This window comes from Trachemys scripta, chromosome 3 (genome assembly GCF_013100865.1).
Source record: "Trachemys scripta elegans isolate TJP31775 chromosome 3, CAS_Tse_1.0, whole genome shotgun sequence".
Lineage (NCBI taxonomy): Eukaryota > Metazoa > Chordata > Testudines > Emydidae > Trachemys > Trachemys scripta.
In genome coordinates, this window is record NC_048300.1 from 90,925,248 (window position 1) to 90,949,261 (window position 24,014).

General features: G+C 42.7%; 1 protein-coding gene across 5 annotated transcripts in view; it reads left to right on the plus strand.

Moving 5' to 3' along the window:
* The window catches only part of IPCEF1 (interaction protein for cytohesin exchange factors 1), a 108,324-nt gene that overhangs the window by 69,790 nt on the left and 14,520 nt on the right, over nucleotides 1-24,014 (plus strand). For all 5 annotated transcript variants that reach the window (XM_034765362.1, XM_034765363.1, XM_034765366.1 and 2 more), the window contains 4 exons: nucleotides 1,077-1,148; nucleotides 3,588-3,649; nucleotides 7,658-7,749; nucleotides 14,982-15,354. In XM_034765362.1, the coding sequence (XP_034621253.1) occupies nucleotides 1,077-1,148; nucleotides 3,588-3,649; nucleotides 7,658-7,749; nucleotides 14,982-15,354 (599 nt within the window). The remainder of the gene's footprint in view (nucleotides 1-1,076; nucleotides 1,149-3,587; nucleotides 3,650-7,657; nucleotides 7,750-14,981; nucleotides 15,355-24,014) is intronic.

The following is a 24,014-nucleotide window of genomic DNA, read 5'->3' on the forward strand; positions in this document are numbered from 1 at the left end:
TGGCTGTAGAAATGTACATTTCTTCTGTTGTAACTTACCAGTGTGTTTCAACTAGCTAATTCAGTCTCTATTGCTGTATAGTTCTTTATTGTAGCTGCCACTTATTGACACAGTTGATGATAGGTGTTTATGTGGATACTTGCCTGCAGTATTTGGACTGAGTTCAATTCATTTTATATAAGCCACCAAACAACCATCAAATGGAATCAACTTTCAATGCAGTCCTGTGGGCAGATTCCAGTCCCGTTGGCCCTCCAGTCCTTCACTAGAAGGCAACTTTATTGCTTTTCTGAAACAGGCTGATTTTCTTTTTTGGGGGCAACAGAACAGAGGTGAATTGAGATGAATTCTTGGTATGTGAGCATCCAGAATTGGAAACTTTTTTCTTTAGCTGGCACATCTTTCTTGTGATACTTTAATGCTTATTCCAAGCATGTACCATTGTTGGTTTGTTAGAGGGCAGCTAATATCATTATAACATTTATTTTCACAAGTACACCTCTACCTCGATATAACGCAACCCGATATAACACGAATTTGGATATAACGCGGTAAAGCAGTGCTCCGGGTGGGCGGGGCTGCGCACTTCGGTGGATCAAAGCAAGTTCAATATAACGTGGTTTCACCTATAACGCGGTAAGATTTTTTGGCTCCCGAGGACAGCGTTATATCGAGGTAGAGGTGTATCTTTTTTACCCTTCTCTTCACCAAAAGGGTGTACAAATCAGGAGGCCATAAAATGACGCTAATAGACTAGAAATATGTTAGTAGTTTTTTTCTTCTGAAAATGTCCTTTCAGTCCTGGAACTCCTCTTATCTATCTCAAACCAATGTTCTTTGTATCTTTGCTAAAATGACATACCTATAAAATTCCAAAAATGGCACAGAATTTGGAGGAAAGAAATACATTTCTTGATGGATAACTTGGTCTGCATTAATAGAATGGGGTGTACAAAGGTGTTATGCTTTGGATAATTTGCTCACACAATTTCATTGTTTTTTCCTACCTAAATTAACTTTTCCTCTATGTGTGTATGTGTGTGTGTGTGTGCATTGTTGTTGTTTTTTTCTTGAAGTGCTATTAAGGTCAGCCACCCACAGATCAAGACATTTTATTTTGCAGCAGAGAATGTGGAGGAAATGAATAGGTAAGTAACAGCAACTGAATATCTCTATCCTTGCCCACCATCTTAGAACCATTGCTTTGTTTGCATGTTGGTTCTTTACTTATCAAGTAGTAGTTGTGATTCAAGAGTATGTGATTGTTGTGATTCAAGAGTGCTGTTTTTGTTTTTCTTGCTGATGCAGTGGTTATCTTCCAGGTAAATGTAAGATAAAACACCCTGCTCTAGTGGTGGCTGTTTTAAAACATGCCAATTTAATTAAGATATTATGGAGTGGAAATATTTGCTCCATAGTTAAGGTTAAGTTAGGATCCTATTATAAGGCCAATTTTCAATAAGTCCGCCAATGTTTCATAAAAATAAATCAATATTCCTGAAGTTCTCATAAATCAGCAAATCCACAAAGATTAACTCTGACCCTTGAATTTAGGCCTTTAAAATATGGCATGTATTGTGAATTATGAATTGTCTGACAAATTTTAATGTACATTATATAATACAAACTGAAATTTCTTATCCAACCTTACAGAGTAAGGTACGGTACGATAGGGCATACAGTAATTTAATATTGGCCTTGATTTTTTAAGCCATTATGAAATTTACTTAACTGCAGTTTGCAGAAAATCTTTCTTGAGGATTGCGTGAGATACCCCTGCATAGGGTCAGAGTTAATCTTTGTGGATTTGCTGATTTATGAGAACTTAATTTCTCAGTGTTGTATTAATACTAATGTTTTTCATGGAAATGTATTATAAACAAAAGTCACACATGCATAAAACTAGAGTGAGTGGTATCTGCCTTCTTGGTCCTAGTCCTGAAACTGTTTACACTTGTCCCACTGAACTCGTTGGGACTATTCATGTGTGTAAAGTTACTCATGTACATAAATGTTTATAGGAGTAGGACCTCTCTTTTTAACTCTTATAGGCATCCATCCATTAAACCACTAATGGGTTTATTCAGGGAGTAGTTTGCGTCATTTATTTAGTACATGTGCTAGAAGATGAACTCTTTACAGCAGTCATGCAAACATAAAAAGCAAACGAATGTTGGATAGCAGATAGCTGCCTGCATTTACCAATATGCACCTTACACTCCTACATGATGGCAACCTTTTAAATCTGGATTTTTTTGGATCTATCCGTTCTGTTTGAAATACTAAGATTTCTTTTTTACTTTCATTTCTATTAATCTTCATTGAGTAAGGTCAAGGTCCTTAATAAACTGGAGCCAAAATTCATTCTTCACTTTTACAGGAATGACAACCCATAAGCTTTAGTTGTTATGCACATCTATACTTCATACAGTGATCAGGAGGAGGTGGGACTAAGGACCCAATCCTACTCCTACTGAAGTTATTGGCAAATTTCCCAGTGGCCTCAATGGTGAACAAGATGAGACACTATGTCATCTAATTGCTGAATAAGAGGTCGACTAGACCTACAGATTAGTCTGAAGAGGGGGTGAATGAGTACATAGTATCTTGCACACTATAGCACCTTACAGCTCAAAGGATCCAAACGATTTATCAATTGAAAAGGTACACAAACTATAACCAGCTGTCACTTCATGCACTAAGAAAACACAGCCCTCTAGGGAAGGAGGGAAACGGAGCGGCTGTTAATAGCATGCAGCAACGCTACCTAACAGTTTAGAACAGGAAGTGAAGAATGCTATATAAAACTGAAGGGTACATTTAGGAAGGCAGAACATAACTTACACAATTCTAAATTTGGTCAGGAAGCCTGAGTTAAAGGACCTACTCTTACAAAGTATGCCATGATCTGATCAGAGCGCAAGATTGTGTAACTGTGAGGAATAAATAATTTGTTACAGTATCTTAAATAATTAAGTCACTGGTTCAGATACCCATGTATGGAAGCAGTTTAAAAATAGAGGGATTTCTAAATAGCCTTATAAACTGTTCCTTAGCCTGTGAGGTGAGGAGTACATATTTCCTTGGGGGGTGCTTGAATGCTCCTCAACTCCCTTTGTAATCAATGGGAGTAGGGGTATTCAGCACCTTTTAAGGAGAGTCTGCACTACAGGGGGGCTCACCTTGAGCTGCGCTGCTGTAGCGCTGTGGTGTATAGACACTTGCTACAGCGACTGAAGGGGTTATTTCATTGCTGTAGTAAATCCACCTCTCCAAAAGGCAGTGGGTAGGATGATAGCATTCTTCCATCAACATAGTGGTGTCTATACTGGATCTTATGTCATCTGAACTCCATTGTAGAGGGCATACAATTTTTCACAGCCCTGAGTGATGTAGATTAGCCAACCTAACTTGGTAGTGTAGACCTGCTCTGATTCCCACAGGAAGTTTAAACTGAGGATGAAAGAAAAGAACTGGTGGTGATAATAAAAGATAGGAAGATCACTGTATCTGAAGACTGTCAGAGGTGTTGCAGAGTAGAATACACATATCCCTAAACATGTGCTTGCTTTCTGTTTATAACATAGGTGGCTAAATAAACTGGGGCTAGCTGTAATTCCTCAGGCATCCAATGGAAAGAATGAAGAAGGTATGTTCACATCACAGATTTTGCATGGAAAGATTTCATTTTTTTACACAGTGAGATTTTTGCTACAATGAATTTCATATCAACGCTGTTCTTTTTAAACTTTCAGTTTGTGGCTCATCAGCTGTTGCATGTTTCACTAGCACCAAAAACCCAATTGTGCCCTGAAATATCTGATTTCTATATCAACCAAGGCACAACAATTAACTGTCTGACAACTGTGGAATTTATGATTTAAAAGAGTTTCTATTATTTATTCATTAATACAGTACTATATGTGTAGATGGTGCTTTAGACACATAAAATGGCAGGTCCCTGCACCCAAGAAGTTTACAGCCTAAATGGTTCACTCTATTTGTGTTTATGAGCATCAAAGAACTCTGAAACAATCATCTCTTTAGGCAGGGGTGGGGAACCTACGGCCTGTGGGGTGGATCTGGCCTGTTGCTTAATTTCATCCGGGTCAGGCCAAGTCTCGGTGCTGCAGGCCTGAAGCCCTGAACGTCGGCGCCTCCCCGTGGGGCTGGAGCTGTGAGTGCTGGCTTGCCCCACTGCGGGCAGGAAGCCCTGAGGCTCCACACCTCCCTGCGGTGCTGTGTGTGGTCCATGATTGATTTTTTATGTGGGTCAATGGCCCGTGCATAGGTGCCAAGTTTCTCATTTGTTGGGGGTGCTCTCCCTGGCTCCACCCAGGCCCTGTCCCCACTTCACCCCTTCCCCCAAGGCCCCACCCCTGCCCTGCCTCTTACCCGCCCCTTCCCTGCCCGGTTCCGCCCCCTCCCCCGAGCACTCCGCCCTTGCTCCTCTCCCCTTCCTCCCTAGAGCCTCCTGATGCTGCGAAACAGCTGATCCTCAGTAGGCACTGGGAGGGAGGGGAGGTGCTGATCGGCGGGGCCCACCAGCAGGCAGGAGGCGCTGGGGGAGGGGGAGGTTCTGGTAGGGAGGCTGCCGTTGGATTCTCTGCACCCACCATTTTTTTCTCGTGGGTACTCCAGGCCCGGAGCACCCACAGAGTCGGCGCCTATGGGCCCATGATAGAAAAAAGGTTAACCACCCCTGCTTTAGGCCCTCTGCTACCTCTGTGAATGGGGACGTAGCTCATGCATAGGAGTCGTTCATACAGTGCTAGTGTTAACTTTGCTGAGCTTGCTCAGTGCCATATGGAGTGGTATTACAAGCTGTTTGTGCTGATAGAAATCACTGGTGATGAGAACTTGAGGTGCCTGGAGAATCAGGATACTTCACTGTCTCCTTTGTTTTGACTGGGATACAGTGTATTTCCCCTTCCTTCTCTTTAACAGAAACCTCTATTCACTGGTCCATTAACTTTCTCCAGAAACTTGCCATTTGTGGATACGTTCCCTAGTGCCTCTTCATCCCCTCACCCAGGTGTTTGGGGCAGGTGGAGGGCACATTGCTACACTGAATCTTAGGTCTCGCAGCAGGGAACCCAGTCTGATAATTTTACCAGAGGAGGGAAGGGGTCCAGCTTTTCTTGAGCTGTTTAGACAAGCAGCAGAATGGCTGATTGAAAGATGATGACAATAATTTAACTGGCAACCTATCAATATTATGGATACAAATAGGAACTTAAAAATGAAAGTTCCAGGAAGTACAGTATGCTGGTTGTGTTTGGAGAAACAGCTGAAGCAAGAGAAGAGTTAGAAAAATAAGAAGCAATTAAAATTAGGAAAGTCTACTGAGCTTCATGGGAACTATGTAAGCAGATGAGAGAGCTCCTGTCCTGAGAAACTCTACCCAGCTAACCTCTGCAGCAGGTGACTAGCACTTCATCATCAGAACAAACATAACATTGTCAAGTATTGTCCAAACTTTTTAAAGCTGACACCCCGCACTGCTATTTTCAGGAAAATGTACCCGTCCCCATCTCCTGCCCTGTACTCCTGATGTTGTGTTGTTAAAGGCCTATCCATCTTCCTCCCATTTTGGCTGACATAGCCTAAGGACATGCTACAGTTTCCAGCACCGTAACTCTTTCACGTCATAACTATTCAAGGAGCTCTTAGATTCCCACTCTTGGATTCTTGCTTTTTTGAGGGGAGAGTGAGGGGAATGGTTTCTGTGCATTTAGTCCCTCCTTCAATCCGTTTCCAATATCAGATATAGATTTTACTTTTCCGGTGTCATATGTGTGAATAAAAGAAAAGTCACAGAAAGAATATTTCATTTATTAATCCGTAGTTCCTTTGATTTCTTAAATGTTTCTACTTGCATAAAATTTCAATCTGTTATTCTAAACATGATTTTAAAATATGTAGCTGGGCAAAGTTTGCAATAAACAAAACCGTAGCTATGTTAAAAAATAACTAAAATAATCCTCTAGTTCTGCCAATAATAAAATAAGAACATGTGCAAAACTACACAAAACCTGGCAAATCCCCTGAATGTCATTTCGTCAACATCTTTGTGACATCTTTCTTTTTCTTAAAATCTTCACGTCAATGCTTTTTGCAGACAGGTAAATTATTAGAACCAAAAAAGTGACACACACAGTTTTCCATATATAAAAGAAGGGAGACAAAAAAGTACAATCAATTTATCTGAAAGATATGATAATTGATTGTTACCAAATGGTGATGCTAATAAATAATATTTCACACTTGTATGGTGCCATGAAATCCTAGAACCACAAAATGCTTCATGAACATAAAAACAGAAACCTCACAAACTCCCTGTAAGTTATGTCAAAGATAGTAAGGTGATATTGCTACTGCTGTTTAACAGCACATAGTAATATTGTGCAACAGTTTATAAGAGGAAGTGAAGAATACTGGTTCCAATTGAAACCACAGGGGCAGTGAGTACCTCAGTCTCCCAACACCCACTGGTGCTGTCGTCATTACACTTTGCTTAACTGATTCTTGCTAACCACACGATGGTTCAGTTCAGATCAGATGTACAGGTACAGGGTATGTGCGTACTCTGTCGCACATGGTATGTGGTACAGGAAAGCATTTAAACAGAATGAAGTCTCTCATATAAACACTTGCTCTGAGTTTGAATCTGCAGTGCTGGTGGCTGCTGCTGAGGGATTTAATCCAGTGGAAGCAGTGTTTTCCAGTGGCTACAGCAGGGCCCTGGGAGTTAGGACCAACAGCATGCTGATTTCCTTTGTCACCTTCTTTGTCATTTTAAGCTCTGTGTCTCAATTTCTCAGTCTGTAACGGAGTATAACTGGATTAGAACCTATACCATGTTTGTGAATGCTTTGTTTGTTTAATCTAGTTGAAAAAAACCCCCTCCCAAGTGGCAGCAGTGAATACTTCCACTAACTCCCCTGCTATTTTCCTTTTGATTCATATTGTTGTCCCTCTGCTGATCAGTAGCAGATGTTGGGGCCTTTCAGGTCTTTCTTGCTGGAGTTAAAAATAGTGAGGTGGAATCTGAGTGTATTCTTAGTGCAACTTGTTTATTTGACCCTATGTACATCAATCCTAGAATGAAGATGGTCACAAACAGTATTTAGGCAATTACCCTCTTCCAGGAATCTTGGTCAAAACACCAGTGCCTCCTTCCCCGGAGCAACTTTGCCCCAGGAATTGACACTAGATAGAGAGACTAAAGAAGGGAACAAACTTCCCTACTGCTTGCCACAACTTCCCCAAACTTGCAAAACTAACTACACAGCATTTCTTCAGACTGAAAACTGCTCACATGCAAAGAAAAGGAACTGGTAAAACTGTCTATGGCAGCGCCATCTGATGACTCCTGCCATAACGATAAAATTGGAATAAAAATACATTTCAGAACAAGTTGCCATAAAATAGCAATGAGGAGACACTGCTGTAGGAGACATTAAGACAATGGGTTTTGGCCTTCAGATCAAAATACATAGGACTGGAAAGGACCTCCTGGGTCATTGAGTGCAGTTCCCTTCAATCGGAGGCAATCAGATAATTGAATATAATCATATAATGATCTTCAACTGCTGAGCAGCTAGAAGGAATAAATGGGTGTTTATTTTTTTTTCATATTACTCTTTTTTCCTAGAATGCTATAGTGAGAGTGAACATGAAGATCCAGAAATAGCAGTAGAGACTCCACCCCCTCCGTACACAGAACAGCCACCTCCTCCTCATTTGGTATGTATTACAGTAATTAGCTTGTTTCCAGTTGCTAAACCGCTGGCACAAATGTCATCACACCCTCTTCAGTAGGTGCATGTCTGACTAATAATTTACAATAAGTCTGTAAGCATTTATTTAATCTGCCTGCGAAATATGAATGCACTTATTTTGCTGCACCCTTCCCCTCCCTCCTTTCCTTCCGCCCTTCCCAGTGACAGTGCACACTAGTATGTCAGCCTTCTCCATGACAGTGCACTGAGAATTGAACACATGGATGAAATGATTAATCTGCGTGACGAGCTAAACCAAAAGTGATCATTTTAGAACGAAAGTTGGAGGGCGGAATGTATCTTTGAGGGAAGTGGTGGATTTCACACCGTGTATCAAACATCCTTCCAGGGCTGGTCCATAAAGACACTACCCTGCCCTCATTTAAATCCCTCCCAAAGAGTCTCTTCTTCTGTGATACTGAAAAGAATCTAACTGATAGTCACCCAACATATCAATTTTTATCTACTTATCTCATGAGTAAGCTTCTCATTAGCATGGAAGGAGGGGGTATGGTGTTGAGAGAAGGTCCTAAAACTGTTGGAACTGAAGTAAGTGTGTGTGTGTGTGTGTGTGTGTGAGAGAGAGAGAGAGAGAGAGAGAGCTGAATGGAGGGAGGATGATGTTATGTGAAAATGATAAAAAATCACTTTCTTCTAACATTGAACAGGCAAACGATTAGAAAAAGGAAAAAAGTACTATTACTAAAGCTAGGCTCAGTAGGCTGGCTGTCTCTTTTTTTCTGTTTCCTGTAGAGCTTCTGTTTAGAATATTCCCCAGTTCCCTCCTGCCTGGCTTCTGTTATAGATTAAAGTAAACAGCTCCTGGGTGAGGGGAAGGGAACATAAAAACAAAAATCAGTCAAATCAACACCTGCCATTAGTTACTTATCACCTTCCTTGCATGTTGCAGCACATTGCCCCACTCCCTCATTTCCCTTTATCTTTTTAGACTCTTTAAGGGTTCTCTACACTGCAATTAAAAACTTGCATCTGGCCCAGGCCAGCTGACTTGGGCTTGCAAGGCTCAGGCTAAGGAGCTGTTTAATTGCAGTGTCAACGTTTGGGCTCAGTCTGGAGCATGAGCCCAAATGTTGACACTGCAACTAATGGCAGGTGTTGATTTGACTGATTTTTGTTTTTATGTTCCCTTCCCCTAAGCAAAAAGTCAAACCCTAAATACCTCCTCACCTATAGAGGTGGTTCTTCCTGAATATATTGAGGCACATAGGTTAGTCAATGAAGCTTACGCTGTAGTTGTGAGTACTGTTCTGTGGATAAAAAGAGAATCTGCCTGCAGGGATGTCTGTTTGGCACCCTGCACCAGAGCTAAATTTGCTTTTATAAAGTTAGGATTATGTGTCACCCGCTCACTTATTTCCCCTTTTGTTTCAGTCAGATAAATGAATCTGCACTTCCTCTCCTAAAACAGTTGTCAAATGTTAAATACTGTAAAACAACCCACCTGGCACTCCTGGAACATGTATTGTTCACTGGCATGTAAAATTCAAGATTCTTTATTCACTGCACTAACTGAAAGTTAAATGTGGTCTAGTGGCTATAAATAGAGCAGAGAATGAGAACCTTATAGACTCTGCTCAAAGATTTATTCTGGGTCAAAGGCTAGTAATGAATAAAGTATCTGGAATTTTATACTGCAGTGAATCATTGACTTAATAGTGCCAGCATAAAAGCAAATGGGTTGTTACAATACGTTGTAGCTGCCCTTCCCTCATGTTGATCTTGAGATTTTAATTGAATATCTCTGCATTTCTCCATAGGGGGTTTAATCATACTATTTTAAATATTCTCTTTCTGCAAAGGCCGTCACTGGGTGTCTCCTTCCCATATGTTCTTCTGTTGTATGTTGTATGTGAAATCCACTGCATCAAGAGTCAGCCTGGCTTTAGGATTTTAGCAGGGTGGAGGAGTGGGAGGGGTGCAAGCAAGATGGATGTTATGGGGACTCACATTTCCTTGATCTCTCCCCTCATCAAGCTCCTCTTTTCTTTCTTCCACCCTCTTCCCTCTTTAGTTTTCATCTCCCCACCCCCACATCACCTTCCTGATAGAAACAAGCCTATTATCCACTAAGCAACCCAGTCTTTTTTTAGTTAGTCAATAGGCAGTGCACTGATTGGCACTGGTCGTAGGGTGACCAGATGTCCTGATTTTATAGGGACAGTCCTGATTTTTGGGTCTTTTTCTTCTATAGGCTCCTATTACCCTCCGCCCCCATCCCAATTTTTCACACTTGCTGTCTGGTCACCCTAACTGGTTGGTCCTACCCACAGCTTTCTGGCTACTACTAGTCACGGCTAGCAGAGCACACTCAGACACCAGCAGACCTGATTTAATGTCATATCAAAGTCCTCTTTGGCCAAAATTTCATAAATTACCAGAGGCAGCTGTTGGAGCAGCAGAGCCACTGGACAAATGAACAGCATGTCTCATACTGGGGTAATGCTTGGAATGGAGCAGCTGGTTTTGAGAAGGATGTGAAGTAATGCTTTTGACGTGTGCCTTCAATATAGGATTTTTGTGCTATAAATCCCCAAAGTTTGCCAGACTTTGGATGCTATTGTATGAAAATCTGCTCTTTGGGACACACCCAAGGTTGGAATCCATACTCTAGTTACATACTTTCTAATTTTTATTAGAAGTAACATTTATCTTAGGAACACAAACCCATGTCAAAAGTGATACACTTGGGAGCCTAATGGCTTGTCTACATTACCCACTGGATTGACGGGCAGTGATTGGTCCAGCGGGGGTTGATTTATCGTGTCTAGTCTAGACGCGATAAATCAACCACCGAGCGCTCTCCCGTCGACTCCGGTACTCCACCAGGGCGAGATATGCAGGCAGAGTCGACGGGACAGCGTCAGCCGCCAACTTACTGCAGTGAAGGTAAGTAGGTCTAAGTATGTCGACTTCAGCTACGTTATTCACGTAGCTGAAGTTGAGTAACTTAGATCACCCCCCCCACACACAGTGTAGACCACGCCTTAATCTTTCTGAATTTCAATGACATTTAGGCCCCTAAGTGTCTATGTCACTTTTGAAAATGGGAATTATGCTTCTGAGGGTATGTCTACACAAGAACTGGAAGGTATAAAGTTGATTGACCCAGCATGCTAGGAATTAGTGTAGCCCTGGCGGTGCTAACAGCAGGAGAAGCTAGCCACCCTGAGTATGAGCCCATCCAAGACCATAGGTACATACTTGGTCAGAGCTAGTGCAGGTATATTTCCTCAAGCTGGACTATATACTTCAAGCTTTAGAGTCACTTAGGCTCTCCTGAAAACCATGGCTTCTCAGGCAGGCAGGTCCACATGTGAGTGGATTTATTGCTCCCAAACAGCAGCTCTATTGAGATAATAGACTGCAGAGGTCCCAAGAGGACAGTTAAGGTGTTTCATGTCAGTAATTTCTCTCTAAAAGAGGCCCTAAAGACTCATTTATCTCCAGTGGGATCCTTAGGATTGCCTTGGTCAAACATCTGCTTTTAAAAATGTCCCTAAAATGGAGATTTACTAGTATATGGAAGATTGCAATAGCTCCAAAGCAACCACTATGGTAACTTAGGTAAATACTGGATAGCTTTAAAAAAATAAATAAATTAAAAAGAGAGAACTAGAAGAGTTTTTTCCTGTACCACCCCCGTCATCCTTTTTCTCTTTAATACAAAATGAAAAGAAGAAGAGTCCTTCACAAAGATGCAAAGTTCACGTATTGTTAAGGCTTTCTTTTACATATGTAAATTCCAACATTTTCCTGTCTTGATGATTCAGCATTTAAAATCTGAACATTAACATCACATTGGCATTCATTTTTATGTTTTAGTTGTACTGCTTTGGGGAACAGATACTTGGCCAGAGTCTCTCCTTGACTTAAATTATTGGGAAGAGTAACCCTCCTGATTTGCTTATTGTCAGCTTTATTTTTTGGGATACCATGAGGAACTTCTGACTCTAGCAGATGAAATTTATGACAGTGTAAATAATTTAAATTATGTAAGCAGCTGGGTTAGGCTCAAGAGCTCTGAAAAAACGTTTTTAATATAGTTACCAGAATGCAGCCAGTCAGTGCTATAAACAGGGTCCCAGGATTAGAGCTGGATGAAATTTTTTTGGATTGACCTTTTTTTATTAAAATATGCAGATGTGGGTTGGCCAAAACGTTTCACAAATTCTTGTTAAAGTCAGTGAATTGTTTCAGTCAAAACAAAAAAAGCAAATATTTTGGAAATAAACCCTTTTTGTCATTATCAGAATGGAACATTTCAGTGTTGGGGCTAGATTCAGAAAGGGATTTATTCACCAGTCACAAAATTGGAGCTAGTGGTGGTGTCAGTACCCTCTTCATGCCCTGTAGTTATGCCCTCATGTGAGATAAGGGAGAACGAGGTTCAAATCCCTACTCTACAGCCGGCACTGGAGCCTAGACATCAGTCTTCCCATGTGAGCATCTGAACCACTGGGTTATAGAGTCATTCCTATTCTCTTTCTCTGGCCCAATGAATATTTTATACAAAGTGGAACAGTAGAGATGGAGAGAGACCCACTCCAGAATAGCCTAGTGGTTAAGTCACTCACCTGGGAAAGGGAAGGTCTGAGTTTCAAATATCTGCTCCAGAGAGGGGATTTCAACCTGGATCTCTCCCATGCCTGGGAAGTGCCCTAGCTACCAGGCTACTGGGTATAAGGGCACCCCCAGAGACGACCTGGGTCTGCCAATAGTGGGGGGACAGAGGAAGGGCAGCCAGTTTCAGTAGTGTTACTGAGCATGATCAGTACAAGCCAAGGCGCAAGTGAGGGGGCACGTAACCCCCCACCTCCAGTTTTGTGAATCTAGCCCTTCATTTCCTTTTATTAAAAATACCCAAACAAAACATTTTGTTTGACATGAATACATTTTTTTCACCTTTTTTGATTCACTGAGAATTCTGAAAAATTTCAGTTTCTGTTCAACCCAAACTGATATTTTTTTTCCAATTTTTTCAGACCAGCCAGTGACTGAAAAATCATAGCTCTACTCAGGATTTTTTTTTATCAACACTCTTTGTCTTCTGCAAAAGATTAATAATTACACTCCTGGAAGAAACTGTGCTTCATTCCCCTCCCCCCCCAACTTTAAAAGGAAATAGTGCATGTTACAGCAGCATTGAATTGCAAAAGCTTGCACAGCATAATATAAAATGTTGTATTTGGTTTTTAGATATGCTGTTAATCTATGGATCATTAGTGTATTGTTAATAGGTATGTTAGACTGGCCCTAAGGATATGATTGTGTGTTATGTTTGTCATACCTAGCCAGGAGGTTTCCCTAGCAACCCAGCTTCAACATTTTTCAGTGCTCTCAGTTTAGATGTTCTCTCTTCTGATCATTACAGATATCTCTCCTATTTTAGGAACACAGTGTGACATAGTTTGCTCCCCAGAGCGGCCCCTCCTGCTCGCCATCACATACATTAGCTCCCTCATCTGGCGCACCCTCTCCTGGTAGTGCCTCTCCTGTCCTTGTCTCCACTTGTAGACCCACTCCAGTCCAGGAACGGCAGCATCCTTTTTATGACTTAGCCCTCCAGCTGCATCACTAGCCTTGTTTTTCCTCTTCCGGGAGGGGAAGCAACTCCCAGTTCTATAGTTCAGTCACTTCCCCCGTGGTGAGTGGGGAGGATCCAGGCCCACCCACTATTCTGGGTCCTGGCCCAGGGACCCTATAGATAGAAGCCTCCTGCTTAACTGCTCCGGCAATACTGCTTCAATTCCCTGAGCCACTTCCCCACAGTCCCAGCACCTTCTTCACCCTCTTCTCAGGGCCTACAGCTAGCATGTCCCGGCAGCCAGCCAGGAGCTCCCACTTGCTCCCCCGGTCCCTGACAGCAACTGTTCTGCTCAAAGTGCTACCTTCCTGCAGCCCACTAAGAATACAGTCCTCTCTCCTTGGGCTCCCTGCAGCAACTGAATGTCTCATGCCCTGCATCTCCCTTTATGTAAGCCCACTGGGCTCTGATTGGCTGCTCCGTGTGCAGCCTCCCTAGGCTGCTTTTAACCCCATCCTTTCTGGTGTGGGGTGAACACCCCATCCCACATAGGAATTGCCATACTGACTCAATGCTGTGTCCCATTGAGTCTCTGACAGTGGTCAGTACCAAATGCTTCAGAGAAAGCTGTAAGAACCCCACAGTTGGCAGATGTGGGATAATATGCTTCCATTAATTTACTTTGCATTTATCAACATTCACTTTCATCCTTTATCATGTTGCCCATTCACCTATCATGGTGAAGTCCCTTTGAAATTCCCCTGTCTTCTCTGGGTGTGGCTAACCTAAATAACTTTGTCCTCTGCAAATTTTGCTACCTCGCTGTTTCCCCCCTTCGCCTTTTTTAGTTCGTTAATAAATATATTAAACACCACCATACCTAATACAGAACCTGAAGGCACCCCACTGTTGACCTTTTGCCATGATGGAAATTAACCATTTATTCTTACTCTTTGTTTTCAGTCTTAGGCAGTTTTTGAGTCATAACAATATTTTGCCTTTCACCCATGACTTCTTACTTTCTTAAATAGCTTCTTGTGAAGGACCTTGCCTGTTGTACCTCAGACCTAGTATACAATGGGGTTTTGACCTGATTTTTGCCATTGGTGGCCAGCTATGAGTATAGTTGCACTAGTGAAACTGCCTAGTGTAGACAAGGCCTGAGACACATGTAGGACGGACACCTGTAGTCACCAGAACACAGATCATTAAAGCTGGGAGAACTAAAATCTATTGAAGTTTGAAGTACCAAGAAGGCCAAATCCAAAACATAAGCATTCCACTGGTGGAGTTTTCCCCAGTTTGAAACTGGGGTAAGTCTCACTAGTGCAAATAGTGGATGTGCATGTCTATACTGGAGTTTGCACCATTGCTGCATTCCTAATGACTGGCAACCAATGGCCTTAAGCAGAACAGGTCTCTGGTATAGACAAGGCCTTAGCTGATATTTGAAAGCCAGATGCCCATTTTCAAAAGAGAATGTGCACTCTGGGGTGTGTGAAAGTGTGTATGGGGAGCAGTTGTTGATTTGTGACCATGCAGTTCTTTGCATACTTTGAAAATGTGTGAAACTGTTTCATGGGTCATTATAATAAGAAAAGAAGGAGCGGTTGAATAATTATTTTTCTCTCTCAATTTGTTCCGGAAAACAGGCTCAGCAGCAGTCCTTATTGATCTCGCCGCTATCAAGTGAAGCATCCTGTTCTCTCTCCTCCCTGGAAAGCACCATGAAGTCACAAGATTCCTCATCTTCCTTGCTAGCCAAAATGGCTCATTCGGAGAGACAGTCTTGGCTTCACATAGTTAACACGGAAGAGGTTGATCAGCCTTTATCCTTCTGTGTCCAGATTCATGCTGATGATCATCCAATGGCGGACAGTAGTGAAATGGCAGAAAGCCGGCTTCTTAAATCTAATAATGGATCTCAGAACTCTTTATTAAGTGAAGACACAACTTCATCAGACAGCAGCAGGGATCGCCTGACTGTGCCAGAAGATTTGATAGGAACGAAGACACTATCCAAAGGTGAGCATATCGGAGAGGCACCTCTCTGCAGGACTATAGAACATGAAATCTGCATTTTCCTCTCTTCTTTTTAATTTTTCTCTGAATAACTTGCCAGTGGAGTGTGATTGATAAGAGAATGTCTGTACAGTGCATTAAGTACATAAACTGCTGTCATGGCTGGGTTGTGGGCAGCCAGATCTAATGGTCAGAGCTAGCGTCCACAGTCACGAGACAGGAGTCAAGAGTCAGGCCAGGTCAGGATACCGGGAGATCAGATGCAGGAGACAGACCTGAGATCAGAACCACAAGTCAGATGCCAGGAGTCAAGCTGAGTTGGGATGCCAGGAAGTCAAGCTGGGGGAGTAGGAATGGGAAGCACACAGCCCAAAGCAGGGTGGATCTCAGTTGTTCAGACACCTTCCTGTTCCTGCTGCTGCTTAGGTCAGGCCAGTGGGACTCTGTCAATAGGACCTCAGGGGTGGAGCCTCAAACGGGCTGGGCTTCATGAGTCCTGGGTAAGCAGTTGTCAGCAGGCTGCCAAGGGGAGGGCTGGAGCGTGGTTGCTCCTGTGAACCCTGTGGGCCAAGGTTCAAGGTCTGTGGGTTATGATATCATCCCCTCTCCTAGGGGTGCCCTCTGGGAGACATGGGTCTAGGTTTCTCAGGGTGGCTCCTATGGAAGACCTGAACCAGGGCAGGAGCATGAATGTTCTCAGCTCGCTCTCAAGTGCATTCCTCTGGGCCATAACCTTCCTAGTCAATCACGTACCACAACTTACACTGCTTGACTTTGGAATCGAGGACTTTGTGGACAATATATTCCTCCTAATCTTGTACTTGTACTGGTAGGAGTGGTGACTGGAGACAATGGGGAAATGTGTTCTCAGTGTAAGGTTTTATAAGTGAGACATGGAATACAAGGTAGACTCATGGGATTGAGGGAGTTGGAGCTCAAAGATGACCAGATTGATTTGTCACCAAATCTGGTATGGGCCAAGGAACCAGTGGTCTAGTTTCCGATACAGTCTTTTTATCTGTCTATAGAAATTCATAGCTTTTGTCCTACGGAGTAGGTAGAGGCTTATTGCTTATGCTGGTCCATGTGCCTTTTGTAGTCCTCCTTCATCTTTTCTTGGATGTGATGGATGTGTTGTACTAGGTCCAACGCTAATGAAGGGGGGTGAGGATGTTGATAGTTGTGGGTGAACTCAGGGGTGGTATCCATAGTTGACAAAGAAGGGGTTGTGGCCTATGGTTGCATGGTCTGCATTATTATACAAGAACTCAGCATATGGTGATAGTGTAGACCAGTCATCCTGGTGATGGTTGGTGTAGCATCATAGGTATTGTTCTGGGATCTGATTGATTCTTTCCATTTGGCCATTTGACTGAGGATGGTAGACAGAGGACAGGTGCACATTGACCCCTAATAGATGTAGGGCCTAGTGCCAGAAGCAGGCAGTGAACTGAAGCCCCTGGTCAGAGGTGACATGATCTGGGAGTCCATTAAGATAGACTGCATTGTTTAGCCAGAGGGGGTGGTTTCCCCTGCAAAGGGTAAACCAAAGCAAGAAATAAAGTGGGCCATTTTGGAAAAGCAATCCACCATTGTCAGAATTCTGATAGTTTTACCACAAAGTCCAAGGAAATGGCCTCCCAGGGCAGAGATGGGGTGTCCAGAGGTCGGAGGAGACCATAGGCTTTCTGGCATGGGATCATGGTGCAGGCACATGCCTGGCAGTAAGCAACAAAGATCCCTATTGCAGAGTGCATATGGGGCCACCAGAAGGACCGGATGTTAATTGTTGTATTTTATGTCACCCCAAGTGTCCTTCCTGGATGGAGTCTTGGCACAGTTGAAGAACAACCACTCTTGCAGGTCGAGGGGGAACATAGATGTGGTCCCTGACGAACATGATCCCCTTCTGGGTGTCATGTGTTTCTTGATCAGTAATGGCCATCTCGTCTGGTGGAACTCCAGAGACAGAGGCAGAGCAGATAAGCATCAACAGGTCCTGGCAGTGGGTCACATGAAGGAAATTATCAGACTTGAGAATGTGGGCTGGTTCTGGACTAGGGCCTTGTGGGTTAGAGCCATACCTTTTGGGACAAAGTGTCAGCCTTGCTGTTTCTAGTTCCAGGGAGGTAGGTCAAGGTAAAGCTGAACTGGGAGAAGAATAGGGCCCACTAGAGTTGTCGTTGGTTTATGGGCTTGGCCCTGCACTGTACTCGAGGTTCTCGAGCTCAGTAAATACATAGACTGGATGACCCCTTCCAAGTAGTGACACCACTGTTCAAAGGCAGTGTTAATTGCCAAGAGCTCTTTGTCCAAGATCTCACAGTTTCGTTTAGGCAGAGTAAGCTTCCTTAAATAGTAGGTGATGGGGTGCAGTAATTGCTTGGTTCCATGCCTCTGGGAGAGGACTGTCCCAATTGCTCAGAGGTTGCTATTCAAATTTTTGTAGCTGCACCTTTTTTGCTTAGTATACACTACTGTGATATAATCAGTTGTTTTGACAATTACTTGTATTACTAAGATTTAGTGTATACAGTATCAGGGCTTTGGAGCTGTGCTCTGGCTCCGCTCCAGCTCCAGGCAAAAACCTGCAGCTCCACTGCTCCGGAGCTGCTCCGCGCTACAGCTCCGGGCTCCGCTCCAAAGCCCTGTACAATATAGTTGTAGCCATGTTGGTCTCAGGATATTAGAGAGACAAAGGGGGTGAGGTAATATCTTTTATTGGACCAGCTTGTCTCTTGTTTCAGAAGTTGGTCCAATAAAAGAAATTACGTCACCCACCTTGTCTCTAAGATTTAGCATGATAATGAATAGGCACAATAATAAACTAGGAATACAATTTTTCAGAAGTAAATCTTACTAAGATAACACAATACTAACCACTAAAAACAATGAAGAAAATCTGTGAACCTTTTCGTATAATTGTCTTGTGAAGTTATAAAGGTCCCATCGGTACACTGGTTTAAAATGGCTGAACGTATTTTGGAGAAAAGTAACATTTCCTTCTCCCGCATTGTCTAGCTGGCAGCTGTCAAAAAAGGCAGAGTGCTTGTAAACTGATCCCTAGCTATTGATGTTCTGTGATGGAACTCCAGAAATAGATAACTTCAACAGAGTAGTCACTATGGAAACTGAATAACCTCCGTGTTTGCTTGTGCGCATCATAACCCACTACCAAGTAATCCAATTACATACTGTACACGTCTTTCTTTCCTTCATTTGGTTGGGAGTGGGGGTGGGGTGCGTGGAGGGGAGGGTGGGGGTGGAGAGTAAAAGCTTTTTATTGTAGCAGATTTGGGGGAGGGGTATGAAGTCTCAGTGGCAGATAAATTTCATGGTATTTCAGCTATGAGATTTGAGAAAATCAGGGATTCAGCTTGAGATGAGCATATTGGAAAGAATATAATGCTGGTTCTAAGGCTCATCAAGCAGGACCTTCTCACTCCAGATAGCGAATAGGGATGTGTCTGAACCCTGTGAGTACATTAGCAAAGCACAGGCAAGCCAGATGTAAAAATACTCCATTCAGAGCAAGCAGCAACAGAATGAAAGGATTGTTTTAATCAATGAAATAAATATACCATGGCTTGAAGATTTGTTAATGCAACAAGTATGGGTTCTTCCCTGTACATGTACTGCACGCCTGCTCTTACATACCCCTTTGCCTCTCAGATAGGATGTAAGGGGCAAGGTCCCAGCTTATATTGCTGCTCCTTGAAGGTCCAATACTCCTATTGCCTAATGGCCTGAACCATTGTAACCAGAACAATTATAGAGTTGATGAATATTCTGGCTTTGAAACATTCAGCTCCATGCACACACCTCCCTCTTCACTCTTGAGGGGAGAGAAATAACCTGTCACACAATCTACTTTGAGGCCCTTTGGCAAAGGGAAGGACCAGAATGGAATTTCTAACATGGTGGCATGTAGGACCTAGGTGAAAGGTTGCCAGAACTGATGAATTCTTTGGTTATCAACAGCCAGGAAAAAGGATCTACATGGGGAAAATCCTGACCTACGGGGACGGAGGAGTATCTCTGACTTTGTAGGAAGGGCTATGCAGGAAAGAAGGGAGCCTGGTGGGTAAAGGGTTCCATAACCCAAAATGAGACCTTCCAATTGCAAATCCCAACATCGGGTTAGTTGTGCATATATATTGCTTGTTTGTCTTCAGCTGAGTTTAGCCTGATGTTTTGCCATTTGTTATTAGGCTTGTGTGCGCCATGGATGACTATATATGTGAACAAAAAAACTGGGATAAAAACAGATTTAAACAGTTATTTGACACCTAGGGGAATGTTCAAAACTAAACAAGGAATTTTGCTTTACTGATATCCTGGCAAGAGAAAAAGAAACACAGCAACACCAGTTTAAAAAATGTTTTGCTGCAAAGAAAACCAACTGTATAATAATGAGCCAATAAGAATAGGAACAAGCAACAGTAAATTTATGAAATACAATCCCAGCTACACCTACTATGTGATACACCTTTGGAGATAGAATTCAGTAGACTCCAAAACATACACTGGGTCATAGTGAATATTATGATTAAGAAGTAACGTTACATGGACACAGGAAAACGGAAATGAAACAAACCCATTCTCACTTTTTAAAATGGCTATGTCCTTAAGAGAAGCAAAGGATTCAGTTAAATGTTCAGACTCGAGTTATTATTCAAACTGAAATGAGGAACGTTTTGAGACTTGCACAGCACTTTTAAATAGTAGTAGTAGTATTAAATCCACTGCTCTGTATTTTGAGGAAGGTTCAGATATTGTAGAGATGAGTGTGGTGCAAAACCCTAGATAAGAGAGAAGACGGAGGGGACTATTTTCTGTAGAGAGATGTAACAGGTTTCTCACTTTGAAATAGGAAGTTGATTCCATCATCTGCTTTTTATAGAAATTAATATTTCAGGATTGTTGCCTGCTGCACATAAGACAAAGGAATCAAAACTCCACCTGGCATAAAGAAACAGAGAAGTAAACACCAGTCAGTTAAGAATACAAACAAGTATCTGACTACGTGCTCTGTATCCAGGGGTTTCTCTTACCTTCTCCCTGGCAGCAAGATACACTCAATAACCAATCCCTGTAATTTTTATTTCTTTTGGCAACTGTTGGAACAAATTGCCTGATTATGACCATCACCACAAATAATAACAACAACAAAAAAAGAAAGGAAGCAGAAGATATTGAAACATTGCTACAAGAGAATGGGAACATTTATTTATATTTATATAGGTTTCTTCTACAATAGCAATAACATCCTTCTTCCTGAGGATTTATGGCCAGCTGAGGTTAATGGCCTAAAGCTTAAGAAAAGAAATTCTTCCGGCAAATGATTCTCATGCTGGTTCTTCTGTTGTTTCATTTTAGCCAGTAACATTTGATGATCTGTCACATGCTCATAATTAGAGATGGTGCAAAACTGGCGCCTGTTCTTCAAACTCCTTGAACTTTGGCAGGGGTGGCTCTGTGGGAAGGAATTTGTTAATGAGATCTGGATCTGAACAGTTCCTGGTTTTCAGAGTTGACATTCTCTTCTCTTGGTTTAACCCATCTCTGCTAATAATGCCATGGGCCAGATTCTCTACTATGCCTTGACCCCCTTTTCCTGCTCTGAATGTATAAAGGGGTAAGATTCTGGCTGTAGCTAACCAACAGAGTTCTCTTGGTGGAGTTCTGCTTCAGGAGAGAATCTGGTGCTGCATGTGGAAGGTAGCCCTGTAGGTGGATGTGGCTAACCTTAGCTTTATTTTGATGATAATTCTGATAGATGTAGAAAAGGATCAATGTTTTAAAGTGAAAATTTACCTATACATTTTTCAGAACCTTGCAAATGAGCTTTTAACTGTGCAACTCCTTGTCAGGTCTCAGTTCTTTAAAAATTGATTCAGTTCTGAACCCAAAGTACAAGTGGGTAAATGGCCTGGTATTTAATGTTTGTAATGACATGTCTTTCCTGTTTCTTCTCTCTCTCCCTTTTACAGAGTTGAGTTTTGCAGCTCTCCATTCACTGGGACTAGTATGTTTAATCTATGCTCTTAAGTAAATTATTTCCCCGTTTCTTTTGTCTGTGGCTTTGAGGGAGCTGTAATTAACTTCCCAGGAACATCATCAAAATCTTGAAACAGGACTTTTTAAAAAAAATGAACAATAAGATGTTGAGTCTCCCTGGTTTCCTCTTAACCACAGGTTCCATGTCTTCTATTACCATAAAAGCAGACAGTGGAATCCCACAGACATAACTGGGAAAGGAGACGAGATGAGAGAGAGAGAAAGGGAGCCACAAGATGGAGATGCAGAGTTCTCTTTTCTTTTTCTTTTTTTTTTTTCATTTCTCTCTCCGATCTCTTTTCTCTTCTGTGAACCTTGACACCAAAATATTTGGTACAGTCGGGACATTGTGATAGCCACAAGCAGGGCTGGATTAACTCTCCTGTGGGCCTGAGGCTATTAGATTTTGTGGGGCCCTGTCCAAGGGGATGCAGGCTCTGGGAGGGAGTTTGGGGGAGGGAGGGGGTGTGGGCTCTGGGAGGGAGTTTAGGTGAGAGAGGGGATGTGGGCTCTAAGCTGGGGTAGGGGGTGGGGGTTCAGGGGTCACCCCTTACTTTAGGTGGCTCCCGAAAGCGACCGGCACATCCCTCTGGCAGCGGCTCCTAGGAGGGGGGGCACAGGGGATCTCTGCGGCATGTCGTTGCCCTCAGGCACCGCCCCCACAGCTCCCATTGGCCGCAGTTCCCGGGCAATGGGAGCTGCGGAGTTGGTGCTCGGGGCAGGGACAGCGTGCAGAGACACCCTCCTCCTCCCTCCCAGGGCCGCAGGAATGTGCTGGCCACTTCCAGGAGCGGGGTGGAGCGAGGGCAGGCAGGAAACCTGCCTTAGCCCCGCTGCACCACTGGTGGTGGCTGGGGCCCCCGGGCTCTTTTAAATCACCCGGGCCTCCGGGCAATTGTCCCCCTCCCCTGTCGGCGTGCCTGTTGCCTTAGCCTGAGGCCCTGGGCTGCAGCCCCTAAAGCCCTTGCATTAATCCGGCCCTGGCCACAAGCAATAACTGTGTGCAGCAGAGGAGAATGAGGATGCAGCAGATAGATTACTTGGTTTGTCTATCTGACATTATTTGCAAGATGTGTGATCTGGTATTTAGGGGAATGGAGAACAAGTAGTTGAGTGTCTCAATTCTGTTCCCTTTTCTGCCACTTCCTCCCTCTGTAGCAATGGGCAAGTCGCAATCTCTTTCAGCCTCAATTTACTAACCTATGTAAATAAAATAAAATAAATAAATTAATGGAGATATCCCATCTCCTAGAACTGGAAGGGACCTTGAAAGGTCATTGAGTCCAACCCCCTGCCTTCACTAGCAGGACCAAGTACTGATTTTGCCCCAGATCCCCAAGTGGCCCCCTCAAGGATTGAACTCACAAACCTGGGTTTAGCAGGCCAATGCTCAAACCACTGAGCTATCCCTCCCCCCCTTATATAGCAGACATAATGCCTTCAGAAGTGTTGTGAGGCTTAACATAACAATGTTCGTAAACTGCTGGGGGATCCTTGCTTGAAAGATGCTGTAAAACTGATCAGTGTGGTATGTTCATCAGTAACATCCTACAATTTAGAAGCCTGTAGCTAATGATGCCAGACAAATGGAAAAGTACATAACAGCTGTATTTCTTCTCTATTAATCTTCACTATTTCACTTTATTTCCAGTCCCTCTGCCGCTGCTGGGAGAAAAATAAGCATGTTTGTATCATCCACTTCTGAACTGAAAAATTTGGATGAGATAAAGAAGTGCTGCAGTTACATTTATATGGCTTAACTTGCATGGTTTAGAGAGAATCCACATATTCTGAAGGGCAGGGGTAGAGAAAATACTAATTGGTGATGAGTTATGAAATAAGTTGCTAGAGATGAATAACAACTTGACCTGAATTTGGCTAGATGAGCCAGTTGGAAGGATGAAGATCAGAGAGGTTCTAGAGAAAGCTCACCTACCCAAACTCTTCAGCACTTTGCTGCTACAGTAGAACCTCAGGGTTATGAACACCAAAGTTACAAACTGACGGGTCAACCACACAACTCATTTGGAACCGGAAGTACACAATCAGGCAGAAGCAAAGACAAAGAAAAAAAAAAAGGCAATGTTAAATGTAAACTACTTAAAAAATAAAGGGAAAGTTTAAAAAAAAAAAAAAAAGATTTGCCAAGATAAGGCAAGCCAAGGTAAGGAAACTGTTTCTGTGCTTGTTTCTTTTAAATTAAGATGGTTAAAAGCAGCATTTTTCCCCTGTATAGTAAAGTTTCAAAACTGTACTAAGTCAATGTTCAGTTGTAAACTTTTGAAAGAATAACCATAACAATTTGTTCAGAGCTATGAATATTTCAGCATTACAAACAACCTCCATTCCCGAGGTGTTCATAATTCTGAGGTTCTACTGTACATCATCAGAACAAACCCCATTTGGGTGTCACAATATAGATGACTCAGACATGGGAGACTGAGTGACGTGTACTCTCTGCATATCCTTTCACTATCTGACCCAGAGTAAACGTATTGCAATGATACAATAATACACCCAAGATTGCTCAAGTTTTATATGAACTATTGAATTCACTGAGCCCTAAAACATCTGTTCACAAAGCTGATGAGAATTGGCTTCCT